The following is a 15589-nucleotide window of genomic DNA, read 5'->3' as shown; positions in this document are numbered from 1 at the left end:
ATCTTCGAAAGACAACATTGCAAAAGATTTTTTCGCTCTTTTATACTTTTATGTGATAGGTGAGTCATAGTAACGCAAAACTTTATGCTATGCATAGTCCTCCTTTATATCATACATATATATATCATAACATCAAATCACACACTGAGATGTGTTTTGGTTTAGGGATTCAAAGTGTTATCGAAATCATTTAATCATTTACACTTTAATATAACTGTGGTTAAAATGTCTATTCAGTGAATTGTATTTACAGTATTAATAATGGTTTTAAAGGTTGAACATCCCTTGGTCGATGAGGGTGGATTTGATGATGGAAACTCTGCAAGCTTAAGTAACCAGGTAATGAATATGACACTGTTGTGAAATAGAAAAACAACGGTATTAAGAAATCCAATTCAATTCAAGTTCATGTTTTTAATGACTCATCATGTCAAGTCAATTTGTGTTATGCACAATGTGATGGTACTGTACGGGGAATGATAACTTGGCTATTTAGGAATGTAATAATGCTTTTTTTCAGATCTCTACTGATGAATCTTCAGATTGTACAGATTATGAAGATATTGACTATGTTCCAGACTCAAGTGGCAATTCCTCAGACAAAAGTGTTCGTAGTAAGGAACTGAGAATCACAGAATCTTCTGCTCACAAAAAAGTGTTGAAGGACATTCTAGTGGGGATAGATACAGCACACAGTGGGGAGATGACTGATACAGAGAAACCTACAAGTTCCAGTTCGTCACTGAGGAGCAGCAGTCATAGCACTTCAGCAATGAGTTGCAGCGCCAATTCATCAGGGAATACATCACACAACAACAGCTCCATAAAAGTCGCTCCATTGCCAAGCACAGCAAAAAAAAGGAAGTACAACAAGAAGCAATATTGTTTTTATTGTAAAAAGGCCATTTCTAAATTGGCAAGACACCTTGAATCCGCCCACAGTCAACAGCCTGATGTTGCAAGGGCTTTCAGTTTTAATAAACGATCCCGTGAAAGAAGAGATTCGTTACGCTCTATAAAGAAGAGGGGAAACTTTAACCATAATGCCACCGTGGCAACCTCTGGTGCTGGAGAAATGGTTGCTTGTCGAAGACCCACTACAGCAACAGAGTCTGATGGTTATCGCCATTGCAAGTTTTGTCAAGGACTATATGCAAGAGATTGCCTTTGGAGACATGTGAGAAACTGTCCTGAGAAGTCCATTGAGGGAGAGCCTCCCACTGGGCGAAAACGGATCCAACTGCACTTACCGAAACCTGATCCAATTCATGAAGCTGTTTGGAAGATTGCCTGTGAAATGAACCAGGATGACATTTCCTTAGTAGTTAGGAGTGAAAGAGACATTCTTAGCCTTGGTGAGTCACTGTATAATGCCAGGAAACCACATGAAAGAAGGAATGATTACATACGCCAAAAAATGAGAGAGATGGCAAGATTATTGATAACGGCAAGAGCTATGACACCTTTAAAGAGCACTGAAGACCTTGTTATGCCTACTAACTTTCCCCAGGTCATACAAGCAGTCAGAGCTGTTGCTGGTTATGAGTTGGAAAGCAACTCATATAAAACCCCATCCTTGGCTTTGAAATTGGGGCACAGTTTGGCCAAAGTTGCAGGCATTGTGCAGTGCAATGCCATCATAGCAAATCGCCATGATGTTGCAGAGTTAGCCAAGCAATTTGCAACTCTGTATGAGAAAAAGTGGACAGAGTCCATTTCAGCTGCTGCATTGGGTACACTTAAACAAGCCAAATGGAATAAACCACAGGTTTTACCATTCACACAGGATGTGTCGCTGCTGCACAAGTTTCTTGCTACCGAATCTGCTAAGTGCGTGAAGGACCTGGAGGAAAACCGCAACAGCATAACCTTTGGAAATCTTGCTAGAGTGACTTTAACACAGGTAGTACTATTTAACAGAAAAAGGCAGGGGGAAGTTTCAAAAATGGAGCTCCAGGTTTTCACATCCCGGAATCGCACAGAGTTGAATCCTGACATTATGATTGGCCTTACTGAGTTGGAAAGGAAGCTTGCAAGGCACTTTGACAGAGTTGAGATTCGTGGTAAAGGGTCAAGAATGGTACCTGTGCTTCTCACACCTGACATGATCGCTGCAATGGACCTCCTTGTGACAAACAGGAATGACTGTCAAGTCTGCGCAGAGAATGTGTACTTGTTTGCACGCCCAGGTGTCTTTTCCCATTACAGAGGCTCTGACTGCTTTCGCAAGTATGCTAAACAATGTGGTGCAAAGTACCCAGAGGCACTCACCTCAACAAGATTGCGGAAACAAGTCGCCACTTTGTCCACAGTACTAAACCTTAAAGAAAATGAAATGGATCAACTTGCCACCTTTCTCGGACACAACATCCGTGTCCACAGAGAATTCTACCGGCTTCCAGAGAGTACCCTGCAGCTTGCAAAAGTCAGCAAACTGTTGATGGCAATGGAGAAAGGAAAACTGTCTGATCTGCAAGGGAAAGGGCTGGATGACATCGAGATCAATCCTGACGGTATTATTTTGTTTGAAACATACTTTATAAAGCTTTAAATGTAAAATGTATGCATGTTCAGCCTTTAATTTAAAAACTTTGGCCTGACTTTTTTACTCAATCAGATGAAGTAACCACGAGTGATGATGATTCCAGCGAAGAAACCGTTGCTGACCTACATCAACACAAAGGTATCCTGACTCGCACAGTATGTGGTAACATCTTTAAGTTATGAGACTGGAGACAGTTAATAGGTGCCGTGATGATCTTGTTAGATGGGCTTAAGGAACAACAATATATTAATTAGAGAGGATGGTAGACATCATGTATGAATATTGTACTGAAAGATCTGGAAACATTGAGAGAAAGAAGATGAACAGGTTGAAGCGTATTAGGTCTACACAACAGAAAGAAAAAGAAATTAGTGAATGATAGGAGACACATAAGAAAGCAATGGAGAAAAGCAACATTAGATGACAAAAAGGGAATTAATGTTTAGCAATAAGAGCTAAGAAGTCAGTTAGCAGTATGCTGGAGGGCAGAGCAACTTAGAAGGAAGGTAAAGAGGAGGTAGCAAGTCAGGAAAGCCTTTTCCATAGGGATCCATTTAACATATTTCATTGTTACTTTTCAAAGGCTCCAGAACTGAGACTCCTGGGAATCCAAGCCACGCACCTGACTTAACCACCCTGGACAGCATGGAGGGCACTTCTGCCTCAACCACCTTGGACAACATGGAGGGCACTTCTGCCTCAACCACCTTGGACAACATTGAGGGCACTTCTGCCTCAATAACCTTGGACAACATGGAGGGCACTTCTGCTTCAACCACATTGGACAACAAAAACGGCAACACTGAACCAAGAAATGGTAAAATATAAAATGCACCCAAATACAGAATGTTTGAAGTGAATGTTCATGTGATGAAAAGAAAAGTTAAGTCTCCTCAGGCTTGGCGGAATGTGAGTGCGTGCTTTTATCATAATACATATTATATTTCAATCTTTTAGATTCACAGAAGAGCACAGCACTTCAAGTGGGTACATCCCAAGCATCCTCAAATTGCTCCAATGGAAAGCAAGGTTAAAGAGAATTTTGTATTGCATTATAAGCTAGAATATTTTCTATCCTTCATTTTTTACATTAGCAGAGCCATTGTTCCATTGATAAAGGATTTTCTTTTGTTTCTGTTTATAACAGCTGGGAAGGTGAGAAGCAAGTGGACAGGTGACGAAGTGAAGGCTGTTGAGCAGCACATGTTGCATTTCATAACAAGCTGCAAAGTACCAGGTAAAAAGGACTGTGACTCCTGCCTCCAAGCAGAGCCGGTAGCTCTAAAAGACAGAGACTGGGTTGCCATCAAATACTACATTCACAACAGAATCATAGCATTAAAAAGGATGATGAATAGATAAAACTATAACATGCAAACTGTGGCCAAGGTACTATCCTTTATCAGTTGAACTGAATTTTATTTTCATTCCATGTTGTTTGTAAAAGATTGTGCTTAGTTGCTCAGTCCTGCCAAATTTTCAGATTAATGAGCATGTGTTTTTCAACCCCCCATTCTCCTGGTTTCACAGTACCTGCCATAATTTATTTTAGAAAATTAGGTTCAAGAAGTTCATACTCTCTCAGTTTCAACAAGCAATAGAACAAGTACTTAAAGAAATGGTTACTTCCACAGATATCTCCTACGTTTTCAGCAATGCGTTGTTCTTAACCATAAGTTGTTGAATCTGGTTTTTGAAATATTAGACACTTCACTGGAATGGGAGCTATATAAATTCTGACTGTATTTAGAAAGGTTAGCTGAATATACTGTTTCATAGAAGCTGTAAACTTCAATAGAGGGTTAACTGTGGTCTTTTTTTTTATAGAAGGATACAAACTGGTTCAGTCTGTTCTGTTTCAATTTACATATGTTGCCAGCAATTAAAAAACTGAATGGCAGAAAGTGTTCCATGTTTTTATTGACATGAACATCTACTACAAAATTCATAAATGCAATACAATAATAACACTTAAAAAGTAGACTGACCACATTTTTTAGCTATGTCTCCTATAAGTCTCTACAAAGCTCAGTTTTACTGTGTTGTGTTAACATGTGAGTTTCTGACATATCTGTCAGAGGTTACCTGACTGATGAGCATGACTGTTGTACACCTGTGTTTATTATATAGGTATTTCAAACATATGCAACATGAGTCAAGGTGAAAATACAGACCACACCCTTTCCTGGTCTTTATAATTCATGTATACATGAAAATTGTGTGTGTATCCATGGTTTCACAATTCACCTAAACATGAAATATCAGTGTGTGATGTTATTGCACCCATAAGTCACATAAACCTGACAATGTCCTCACAAGTAGCATTAAAATCAGGTTTGACCAAAAGATGGCCCTAGCCAAAATCTCAACAGATGGGCATATTCCTGGAAGCATGGGGAACAAACATATAGATTCCCCAGCCTCTAGAACCTTGGGAAAGACATGTACCCATTTTTCACGTTTTTGTCACATGTCCTGATATATTCGGAAAACACGTATGTGTGTGTGTGTGTGTGTGTGTGTGTGTGTGTGTGTGTGCCTGCAAAAGAGAGAGAGACATAATTTACATAAGACTTCTAGAAGTCGTTTTCAAAAACGGGGGAATCCCATTGTACCTTCAAATCAAAGACACTGATGGAGATGTAATATTGAAACATTTGTTGACATTTGCCGCTTCGCACATTTTTTTCGAATCAAAGCCTAGATTCCTTTGAAATAATTTTTTTTTTTTTACCATTTGATGTTTAATTCTTACATTTTTCTGAGTGAAATTCCCCCATTTTAGGTTTCACCTGGGCACATACACTTCGATTTATACCTTGAGCAAAATTGGCCTTAAACATCTATCACCATTACGGTCAAAAGTCCAGGAACCTTCCCCCCTTCTTACTGAATTCTTTGTCTCTCCACTCTCTTCTCTCGTTTACCCGTGACCTATAGCGCTCCCTTCATTTTACCCCCCCCCCCCCCCCCACCTCCCTCTAACCGATCTTTCACTCATTACCTGGGACCCTGCACCCCAAGCCCTGCCACACGTTGCCATGGAGACGGCGCCTCATGCTTCAGTAGGTCTGAATGATATGGTTTAGGCAGGTGATGCGGAGCTGCAGTGATTTGGCTGTGTGTGTGTGTGTGTGTGTGTGTGTGTGTGTGTGTGTGTGTGTGTGTGTGTGTGTGTGTGTGTGTGTGTGTGTGTGTGTGTGTGTGTGTGTGTGTGTGTGTGTGTGTGTGTGTGTGTGTGTGTGTGTGTGTGTGTGTGTGTGTGTGTGTGTGTGTGTGTGTGTGTGTGTGTGTGTGTGTGTGCGTGTGTGGAGACCCCTTATGCCCACAGGCTTATGTCAGTCCATGTGGACATGTACAGAAGATACATTTCAAAAGAATTTCATCTATCCGGGTGAAGCTGTGTTCTTGATGCTGTGTTTCTCCACAGGCTGATATATGCTCACACTACATGACAAGGTGACTCACACAGAGGTTAACTGGCCTGCCTGTATGTCAATATACAGCTTAATGGTTGTGACTGACTGGCCTTTAAATTACCCCCATCCTTAATGGCGTTTACTTATTGCGCCTAATGTTTTCACACAAACACCTTACACATGATACACTCATACATGTATACAGTTACATTGTCTATATTATTACATGCTGCGGTCAATTATTTCTTGATAATGTTCACATTAATCATGAGATTAGACGGTTCATCCTGAGGAACACCCGACCGGGAATTACCCCAAAGGCTTCCTCCGTAGATAAGATTGAATTAGCTTACTATCATTTATCATGTGAGCACAGTCATTAGCAATAGGTCAGGTCAAGCCTCCTCTGATTTAATACTCATCTATTTCATTATCATAGATAGATGTGTCCTAGTTAGATTTAAGAATTAGTACAGGTTTAATTCATGGGAGATATCATAATCTGCATGTTTCATTTTGAAAATGTCTGTATCATATGTATTTACAAAGTTTTTTCCTAGGGGAAAAAAACATTCTCATACAGAATTATTTATAAATTAAAGTAATTCGGGGGGTGTATGAGGTAGTTATCCATAGTCAGTGTATTTCCTACAGTAGATGACTGTTAGCACACCCCCAGTTTGGAGATGCAGATGAAACATATTTAAGTGAACGTAAAAAAAAATGTATGCCACATCTAAAATATTATCACTGCTGTACCTTGCCGTCACACTGCCCTTTCCTTTGGCACTACCTTTTTCTCAACATATTCCTTTTTGCAGCTGTTTGAGTCAGACTTTCCTGTGGTTTATGGGATAAACGAATATGAAAATATAAAAATATCCTTAATATAGTGTACAATTTAACTGACATGGATTTATTTGTGCAGGCCTTTTATGTTGGCTAAAATATGTTATGTTATGCTGCCCCCATTCACAGCTTTCTTAGCTTCTGTGTCAGTACTCCTGTCTCTTTCTGCTTCTTCAAATTGGGGGCGTTCTGTTCTACTATTGATAATTACCTCATACGAACTCACTTCAAAAAAGCTGAATCATCCCTTTAATTTTAATTTTTATGTTTGTTATTTCTCTCCCTACAGTCCATTCTGGGCAGCGGCTCGCAGAAGCAGTGCGAGGGTCAGCTCCCCCGGGGTCCCCTCTCCGCGTGGCCCCCCTGAGGCTGCAGCAGGAACAGCAGGAGTGCCTGCAGAGGGAGAAAGAAGAGGCTCAACAGAAAGAGAGAGAAAGACATGCAGAGGAAAGAGAAAAAGAAGAGCAAAGGGAGGAGGTGAGTTGCTGAGAAAATCTCCAGCACCAACTGAGACTTTTGCACTATTGTATTCTATTTCACTCTTTGTCACTTAGGTTCAGAGGCTGCAGGGACGCTGTGAGCAGCAGGAGAGGCAGCTTGAAGCTCTAAGAGAAGAACTGCGGAAGACTTCCTTGGGTCTGGAAGCCTTTATAATCACCACTCAGCATTACTGCCTCAAGGTAGCTAGCTTGTATAATAAAATCAATGAATAAATATTCATTAAAACGAATTTTGTGTTACACCATAATAAGGCTGTACTACGGCACCTTTATGGAGTTGTGGTGTTATCATGTACCAGGTGTAGCTGAATATTTTTTTAACTTTGAAATGGCAAATTGCTCCTTGATGGACAGTACAACCATTCTACCAGAAACCAACCTCTAACTAACTTACATACTACTGAGGTTATATGTCCTATAGACAAAATTGCCTCAACATTTCCATGTACTCAGCCTGTATGGTAGAAAACACATGCTTAACTCATGAACCCACACATAGGCCACATTATTCACAGCGTGGTCCACGAGCAGCACAATGAACAAGAGTGGTAGGATCCTCCAGAGTTCAGTATGTCATTGATCTTGTTTCATCCCTCTGTGTCTGATGGAATGAATTAATCTCTGAGGTGAGATAGCTGTTATACTGCTGCCAGACTGCTGAGGGACTGTCTGACTTCTTTATGGTCACTTAGTGCTGCAATCACCAGTCCACACTCCACAATGCAGAGAGAAAAGGCAGGAATGCTCAAGTGTGGGCCTGTTTGATTAGCTTGGAGCTCCCTCTGCTGGCATCAGTCAGACACAACAGCTAGCCTATATGTGTATGTATCTGTATAACTGTTGACAGCAGCATGCAGTATACATGCTTGAGTTTATTCATATCAATAAGCAATATTTACAGCAGTGTTTTTCACATGCAGCTTGTTCAGGTAAAATTTAGTTTAACCACCTTTATAGCCATGTAGGCCCTACCACAATCACAAGCTCTGGTTTCTTATCTAATTTTCATATTTCTGTATGTATAAATATATTCTTAAACATCAATTCAATGAATCATTGAGTATGATCAAAATGAAGGTTTTGTTTTTCACATGTCTATGATTAGCCATGCTAGCAAAACTCTAAAACTATGTCTAATACTTTGGTTACTGAAACTGCTTAACTAATCTATTCCCATCAGTGCTAATTAGCATATGTTAGCATGCTAGCACGCTTAACTAAGTTGATGAACATGGTAAGCTGCTACACATCAGTATTGCTGCATTGCTGTCATTTTTGTGAGCATATTAGCATGATGACATTAGCATTTAGCTCAAAGTACCTCTGTGACTAACATACATAAACCTCCAAGAGTTGCTGGCTTGTAGTCTTGTTACAATATACAGTTGTTGTATTCATAGCCCAGAATTAATTGTATATATGGTACTTTAACCCTAACCCTAACCCGCCAAAATGTTTATTTCCTATTTTCAGTATAAAACTACAGAAGAAAATCAAAGGAAATTGTCATTGGAAATGGAAGAGATCAGAGAGGAAATGGGTGAGTAAGAACTAACATGCGATGAAACAAATTAAACACATAATTAATCAAATCCAAGAACAGCACAGGTGTTACTAATAGCACTAACGACGGCTCGTTAGTGATTTGTTGTCGAAGTGATATGTTCCCTGAGTGAGTTTGAGGGGGGAACCTTTTAATTCCGTTGTTTTTATTTAAAGAGATAAAAAAAAAAAACCTACTCTGTAAAAGAAAAGTTTTATTTTGGAATTTTATCTGGCTAAAATGAAAGTGCGTTAACTCTGACCCCAGTTTGAATAGTGAGTTATGAATGCACAGTAAAACTTTGAATACTCTGCACTCTCTAATAAGAAAGCATCATTAGATACACTCTGCTTCATGCACAGCATCCAACTCGGCACGATGGGAGAGACTCCATCGAGAAAAGACGGCATTGGAGGTGGTGTTTGAACGAGAGCTGCAGGAGCTGCAGCTGCAGCAGGAAGAGGAGCTGGCTGCTGTGGAAGAGGGGCTCAGGAAGTGTCACTCAGCAGAGGCAGAACACCTGAGGGAGGAGCACCGGTCAGAGATGGAAGAGCTGAGGACTCAGCAGCAGGAGCAGGTGAAAGGCTCCATGGGATATTCATGGGTCAAGTTATGTTTGCTTTGATGAGACCTTTTCTTTCACATTCAATCTGATCAGTCATTAAAGTGTGTGTGTGTGTGTGTGTGTGTGTGTGTGTGTGTGTGTGTTAGATGGAGGAGATAACAGTCAACCATCATGCAGTCATTCGGGAGCTTAGAGATATGCATAACATCACCATGGCAACTCTGCATGAGGAGCACGCCCGTACCATGAGAGGTGTGATTTTTAGACTTTGTTAAAAAACACAACATGACACCAGCACTGCTATAAACAACATCAACTATTATATTATATTTGTGTGTGTGTGTGTGTGTGTGTGTGTGTGTGTGTGTGTGTGTGTGTGTGTGTGTGTGTGTGTGTGTGTGTGTGTGTGTGTGTGTGTGTGTGTGTGTGTGTGTGTGTGTGTGTGTGTGTGTGTGTGTGTGTGTGTGTGTGTGTGTGTGTGTGTGTGTGTGTGTGTGTGTGTGTGTGTGTGTGTGTGTGTGTGTGTGTGTGTGTGTGTATAGACTTAAGGAAAGCTCATGAGCAACAGAAGATGCTTCTAGAGGAGGATTTTGAGAAACTCAGGCTTTCTCTGCAGGTATGTTGCTATAAAAGTGATACCTATTGATTTACTTTTTTTTCGATTAATGCACTTGGGCGACATACTATGTTACTGTGTTTGTCTGTTTTGATGCTTCTTCAGGATCAAGTAGACACCCTCACATTTCAAAACCAAAGTCTGAAGGACAGAGCCAAACGCTTCGAGGAGGCTTTGAGGAGAAGTACAGATGAACAGATAGTTGTGAGTTTACTTCCTCTATAAGAAAAAACACAGACACTGCTATCCTTCTAAGCCCCATTGACCACTCTCTGTCTATATTTTCTCTTCTTGTTCTTGTCTCTGTATGTGCACATGTGTGTGTGTCTGTAACAGGATGCTTTGGCTCCTTACCAGCACATTGAGCAAGATCTGAAGAGCTTGAAAGAGGTTGTGGAAATGAAGAACCAGCAGATACACCAGCAAGAGAAGAAGATCTCTGATCTGGAGAAAGTGGTATGCTCAAATAAGCTATCTTCTCAACAAAGACGCACCTGCACACTGGTCAGGATATACACCAGGGTCAGTATGTTTGGTGAATGAAGATTACATTGTAGTTGTATTCTACTTTTGAGCAGGCCCAAAAGAATGTGTTCCTCGAGGAGAAGGTCCAGGTTCTGCAGCAGCAGAATGAAGATCTGATGGCTCGTATCGAAAATAACCTTGTCCTGTCCAGGTAAGACAAATTCAGTGATGATTATTGTCATTAATGTGATCTGCATTGTTTACATTAATCTATCTTTACTCTATACTTAAAGCAATTCTAACCTTTATGGTATTTTTACACTTTTCTTTTGTAATCTTAAAATGCTCCTAATAAGCGTATGGCAGAGACGGGAATTGTGGCTTCAACAAGTCATCTCCATGCCATGTATTTGTTCTGCTCAGTCACTGAAGCAGGTGCATTTACTAATTGGCTCATCTCCCTGGCTGTAGAGCTGTGCTGATTGCAGTCAGCTGGTTCAGTGACTGAGCAGAGCAAATATATGGCATGGAGATGACTTGTTGAAGCCACGATTCCCATCTCTGGTGTATGGCACACTAAAGTGTAAAAAAATCCACCAGGCGTTAAAACTCATCAATATTCGATTCTCATTTTCTTCTGATAAATAATTTATTCGGTCCGAATAAAATGATTTGCTGAGCTTCCTGCCTGACAACCGTTGATCTGTTTCAATGCTTATGCTGAGTTCAAGTGTCATGGGAAGTCCAAAGTTTCGGACCTCCAAGTAGGCAAAGTGCACTGGAATGCCTGTCAAAGTTGAACCTCTTTCTAGCGAATTCGGGGTAGGTAGATCTCCCCCAAATTTGCTATGCAGCATTTCTCTCAGCGCACATTTCGGGGGAGCGGTCAGGCAGGGGGAAGAGGGTGGGACTCTGGAGGGAATTGCTGTGAGACATGCAAGAAAGGTAAGAATTGCTTTAATGCTCAGTTGTAGCATGTGCTGCTTTATGCTAAGGTTAGCTTCCTCTGTGCTGTTTTCCATGCAGGCAACTGTCAGAGGAGAACGCCAACCTCCACGATTCCGTCGAGAAGGAGAGCACCGAGAAGAAGCGGCTAAGTCGGAACAACGATGAGCTTCTGTGGCGTCTCCAGACCAGCCCCCTCATGTCCCCCGCTTCTTCCCCGCTGCACCGCTCCTTCTCCGCCTCCCCTGTCCCCTCATCCCCATTTCTCTCCTCCTCCCCCGTGGCGGGGTGTGACTCCCCCACCCACTGCCACGGCTGTCCCCAGCAGGCTCAATACTGCTCCCCCTCCCACAGAGCCGCCACCAATCAAAATCTCTCCCCCGGACCAGCCACGCCCACCCACAGGGCGACAAGCAATCAGAATTACTCCCCTGGCCCGAGCACGCCCACACACAGAGTGGCAGCCAATCGCTGTAACTCAGCTGCTTGTTTCAGCTCTTTGCAGAGATAAGATCACATCCCTCTTGCTGTCTTCATTTTTCACAATTGGCTCTTTTATTTACATAATTCTCCTCATCCCTTTTTGAATGTGAATATCATTGAAGTACATGTTGGAAGCAAATAAGGACTGTAGTTTCCAGTTGACAGCCAAGGTCAAAGCACCAAGGTCACCGAGTCTTGAACTTCTCAAGCCACTACAGCTGGTGGTGTCCATGATGTGAAACACAGCTTTGTACACACAGATAAATATTGTAATGGAAAATGGATGCAGATGACTGCAGCTCAGTTCTCTGTTCCCAACTTGTATAAATACAGAGTCTTGAAATGCAGACTGTACATACTGTATGATAGTGAAGCCTCTCTGCATGGATAGTTATGAGTCCTGCACAGACAGAAACAGATGGAAAGTAGCCCACTCTTGTCGCCAGAACACTACACTTAAAAAAAACACACGCTTACATCCTTGTTAAATAAGCTATTTTGGGATTAGTTACCCATAGTCGATTCCTCCTTTTTTCTTTTGTTTTTTATCTGAAAAAAATCCCCAACAAAGCGCCTTATACTCAGTCCTGCCGTCTCACCAGCAGAGAACAAACCACATTTTATTTCGTAAAGAACTTTGAATAATAAATTGGTTTGTAAATCAAAATGAATCATGTTTTTCAGCCTCCTCAAAGTGTTTGTAACTTTTTGTAATTAGTTCAAGGTTGATAGTTTTACCCTGGCTGGAACCCCAGCCATTTTACCTGCAAAAATTCAGATGACTTAATGTTTAAACCTTTGTCGGGTCTTCCTGCTTGTACAGCGTCTTGCCGCGTGAGCTACTCTTCACTTTCGGGAATCCCTCAGGTCAGCTTGCAAAAACTATGTCTGCCATTTTGTATTTACCTCAGAGAAAATGTGCAGTCTGATGTGTCTGTGGCCCAATAGCAACAACGAAAACACATAGCTACCAGGGAGCTCAAGGCTAAGGGAAGAAACCTAACATAGGACGTTTTAAATGTAGATTTCTTTCAAATGTGATGTTTATATCTCATTTAGTTGTTACATGTATTTCGCTACTGAAGCAAGCATGTACTGTGAGAGTCTTCCAGTCTTAATGTGAAATGTATTATTGCTGTTATCTGTCTATTTATTAAGCTTGAGGTGTGAAGGAAACGAATGGTGTTTATAACTTGGAAAATATCACCTATAGCGGAATGTGTGATGTACCCCAGGAGGAAGGAGATATACCGACTTGTTGTCATCACACATACATAGGTGATGTTCAGGGGACTGTCTTATAATATGATATGGGTCTATAAGCTACTTAGGTTGAACAAAATACAGCTTAAACCTCTCTTTACCTCTTTGTGACTTGTGTTGCAAAGATGTAGCCCTTTGTAAACCTCTTCATAATGTCTTCTGATGCTCTAATTTCTTTATTCGAATGACACTTTTTATCCTTTTGAGTATTGTGTTCAAACTTTTGCGAGTTACACTGAACTGTGTGGAAGTATGTATTGTTCAGGGAATTATTTTCTAAATTTAGATTAGAAATTCTTTTGTATAACTTCTCTATGGAAACATTATACATTTAAGATATTTCCCAATATAATTTTACTCTTATATGAAATACAATAGAGAAACCAACCTTTGGTATATAAAAAAATTGAATAATTTTATAACATACAGTTTGTCTTAGCTGCCTCCTGTACTGTACTCTACTGACTAAGTTACCCTCAGGATTCCTAATCTTTCATCTGGCTTTTTTTCATTGAAAACTTCAGTGTTATACAGTTTAATCTCAGTGATTTACTCGCACACGAACAAACAAAGCTGTTCACACTACTCATGTAAATGAGCCGCTGTAAATAAACAAAGCCAGTGAGAAGGGATGAGGGTAAGTCCGTGTTGGCTGTTGACAGTCACAGCAACATTTTATAATGGAGTGCTGCAGGAATGAGTACTAAAACCTGGAAGTAAGTTGGTATTTTTGCACTTCCAGGACTTTTGTCTCCAAGGCAATGTTTTTTTTGTTAGTGGGTTTTTGGTGAGGTGCCTGAAGTAAGAAATGTGGTTAACACGAGTTTAAACAATTTTCACGTTTTGTTCTACGACAAAGTATTTCTAAATGCCTTAATGAGACTACTGAGGTTAGGCAAAATTAGTTGGAAGCTAGTGGTGGAGGAGTTGCAGTTTTGCGACCATTATGTAGTTAATTTATAGCCTGACGTTAGCTTTTGACTTCTGCCAGTTACGTTTACGCTTCAAAAATCAGTAAAAGTGGTATGCTTTTGTGAAGATTATCTCGCTGAACAAAATATGTAAATCTTATAAACTTTTGTTTGCCACAGAGTTTATTTTCTGCAATAATCCAAAATCCAATGAGAAAATCCCATTGGCTTTTTGTGGAGGGAACCAAGGTTGTGTCTAGATGGTAACCCAAGATTTGCGTTAGTCTCGTTAGATGGTTGAGGCTAGGCATTAACTTTGAATTTAAGGTTAGATGGTTAAGGTTAGACAAAGACCTTGAATGCTTTTAGTAAAGGTATAAAGGTTATTGCAAGAATCTAAAATACATCATCTCTGCAGCACTCTATGGAAGCATGGGTTAGGTTTTGTCACTTTTTCTGTTACAGGTTAGGTAAATATAACCTTTTACCAGCATGTAAATGATGATGTTTTTGCTGTTTTTTTTTCAGTAATAAACTTTTAAGTAGATCTTTAACTGCTATACCAGCACTTTTGATGGCCATGAAAAAAATCTGTTCATGGATTTTCAAGATTTTTTGTATGACGTACGCAGGGTTAAATGCTCTTCAATGAAAGAATGTCAAATACAGCATAGAATTTGAGAAATGTATCTCGATTCTCACTTATTTTATACCTACACTGATGATTTTTGAGAATGTCTTTGCATAACGATCAATTGTATGAATTTACTAGTCAGAGAGAGTCACTGTATTGCGAATGTTTTAGGATTACAGTTCACCTACGTCATTGAATAATTCTTCAGGGTCCTCCTAAAGGTCACTTCAGGTGTACAAAATACAAGTCTACAAAAAATATTGTTTACAAATGACAGCGTATAGTCACAGAATTCATCTTAAATTAATATTTCACCATTGAGTGGACTATGATTTCTAAACAATGAACTGGAATTGTAATGACCCTTCAATGTGTCCTGTGGACATCTGTGTCTCTCTAAGTGCTGAATGTCAAAAATGTAATGGCTGCATTTTATAGTCATTCATGTGATTTTGTTTGATATTGAAGGACCTCTCGTCTGACCTCTATGTAGCAGCCATTTAATATGTAGCACTTGGTTTAGCCTCCCCTCAAGAAACATGGGTAATGTATCTAATCCATTAGGGGTTGAAACATCTATGTTCATTGTAGCAAATGTTTCCATGGCTTGTCAAACTTTCAGCACTAGAACTGGAATTTGTGGAGGTAGCTATATAATTACCCTGCGTGGATTTGGTCCAGAGACAACATTTACTGAATTTATTTGTTCTGGCACTGATTGTATGTTTGAATGTAAATACATTTACAACATGAGTTGTGTCTTAGTGCACCGACAAAGTAATAGAAGCATGTTTTTTCTGTCTTTGCTGTTTCTTGCTCTCCCTTTCTCTTATTATACCTCTGCATTTGTG

The 15589-nt window shown here is 40.2% G+C and overlaps 1 protein-coding gene across 1 annotated transcript in view; it reads left to right on the top strand.

Annotated features, from left to right (window-relative positions):
• The window catches only part of mtus2a (microtubule associated tumor suppressor candidate 2a), a gene marked incomplete at both ends in the record, with an annotated part of 49526 nt that extends 37568 nt beyond the window's left edge, over positions 1-11958 (top strand). The window contains 10 exons of the mRNA XM_083927284.1: positions 7103-7290; positions 7368-7493; positions 8787-8853; positions 9219-9433; positions 9568-9673; positions 9964-10037; positions 10143-10241; positions 10374-10493; positions 10613-10713; positions 11529-11958. Of these exons, the coding sequence (XP_083783410.1) occupies positions 7103-7290; positions 7368-7493; positions 8787-8853; positions 9219-9433; positions 9568-9673; positions 9964-10037; positions 10143-10241; positions 10374-10493; positions 10613-10713; positions 11529-11958 (1526 nt within the window). The remainder of the gene's footprint in view (positions 1-7102; positions 7291-7367; positions 7494-8786; positions 8854-9218; positions 9434-9567; positions 9674-9963; positions 10038-10142; positions 10242-10373; positions 10494-10612; positions 10714-11528) is intronic.
• Between the last annotated feature and the right edge of the window lie 3631 nt (positions 11959-15589).

Source organism: Echiichthys vipera (assembly GCF_963691815.1).
Source record: "Echiichthys vipera genome assembly, chromosome: 14".
NCBI lineage: Eukaryota > Metazoa > Chordata > Actinopteri > Perciformes > Trachinidae > Echiichthys > Echiichthys vipera.
This window is presented reverse-complemented; position numbering and strand designations above follow the sequence as displayed.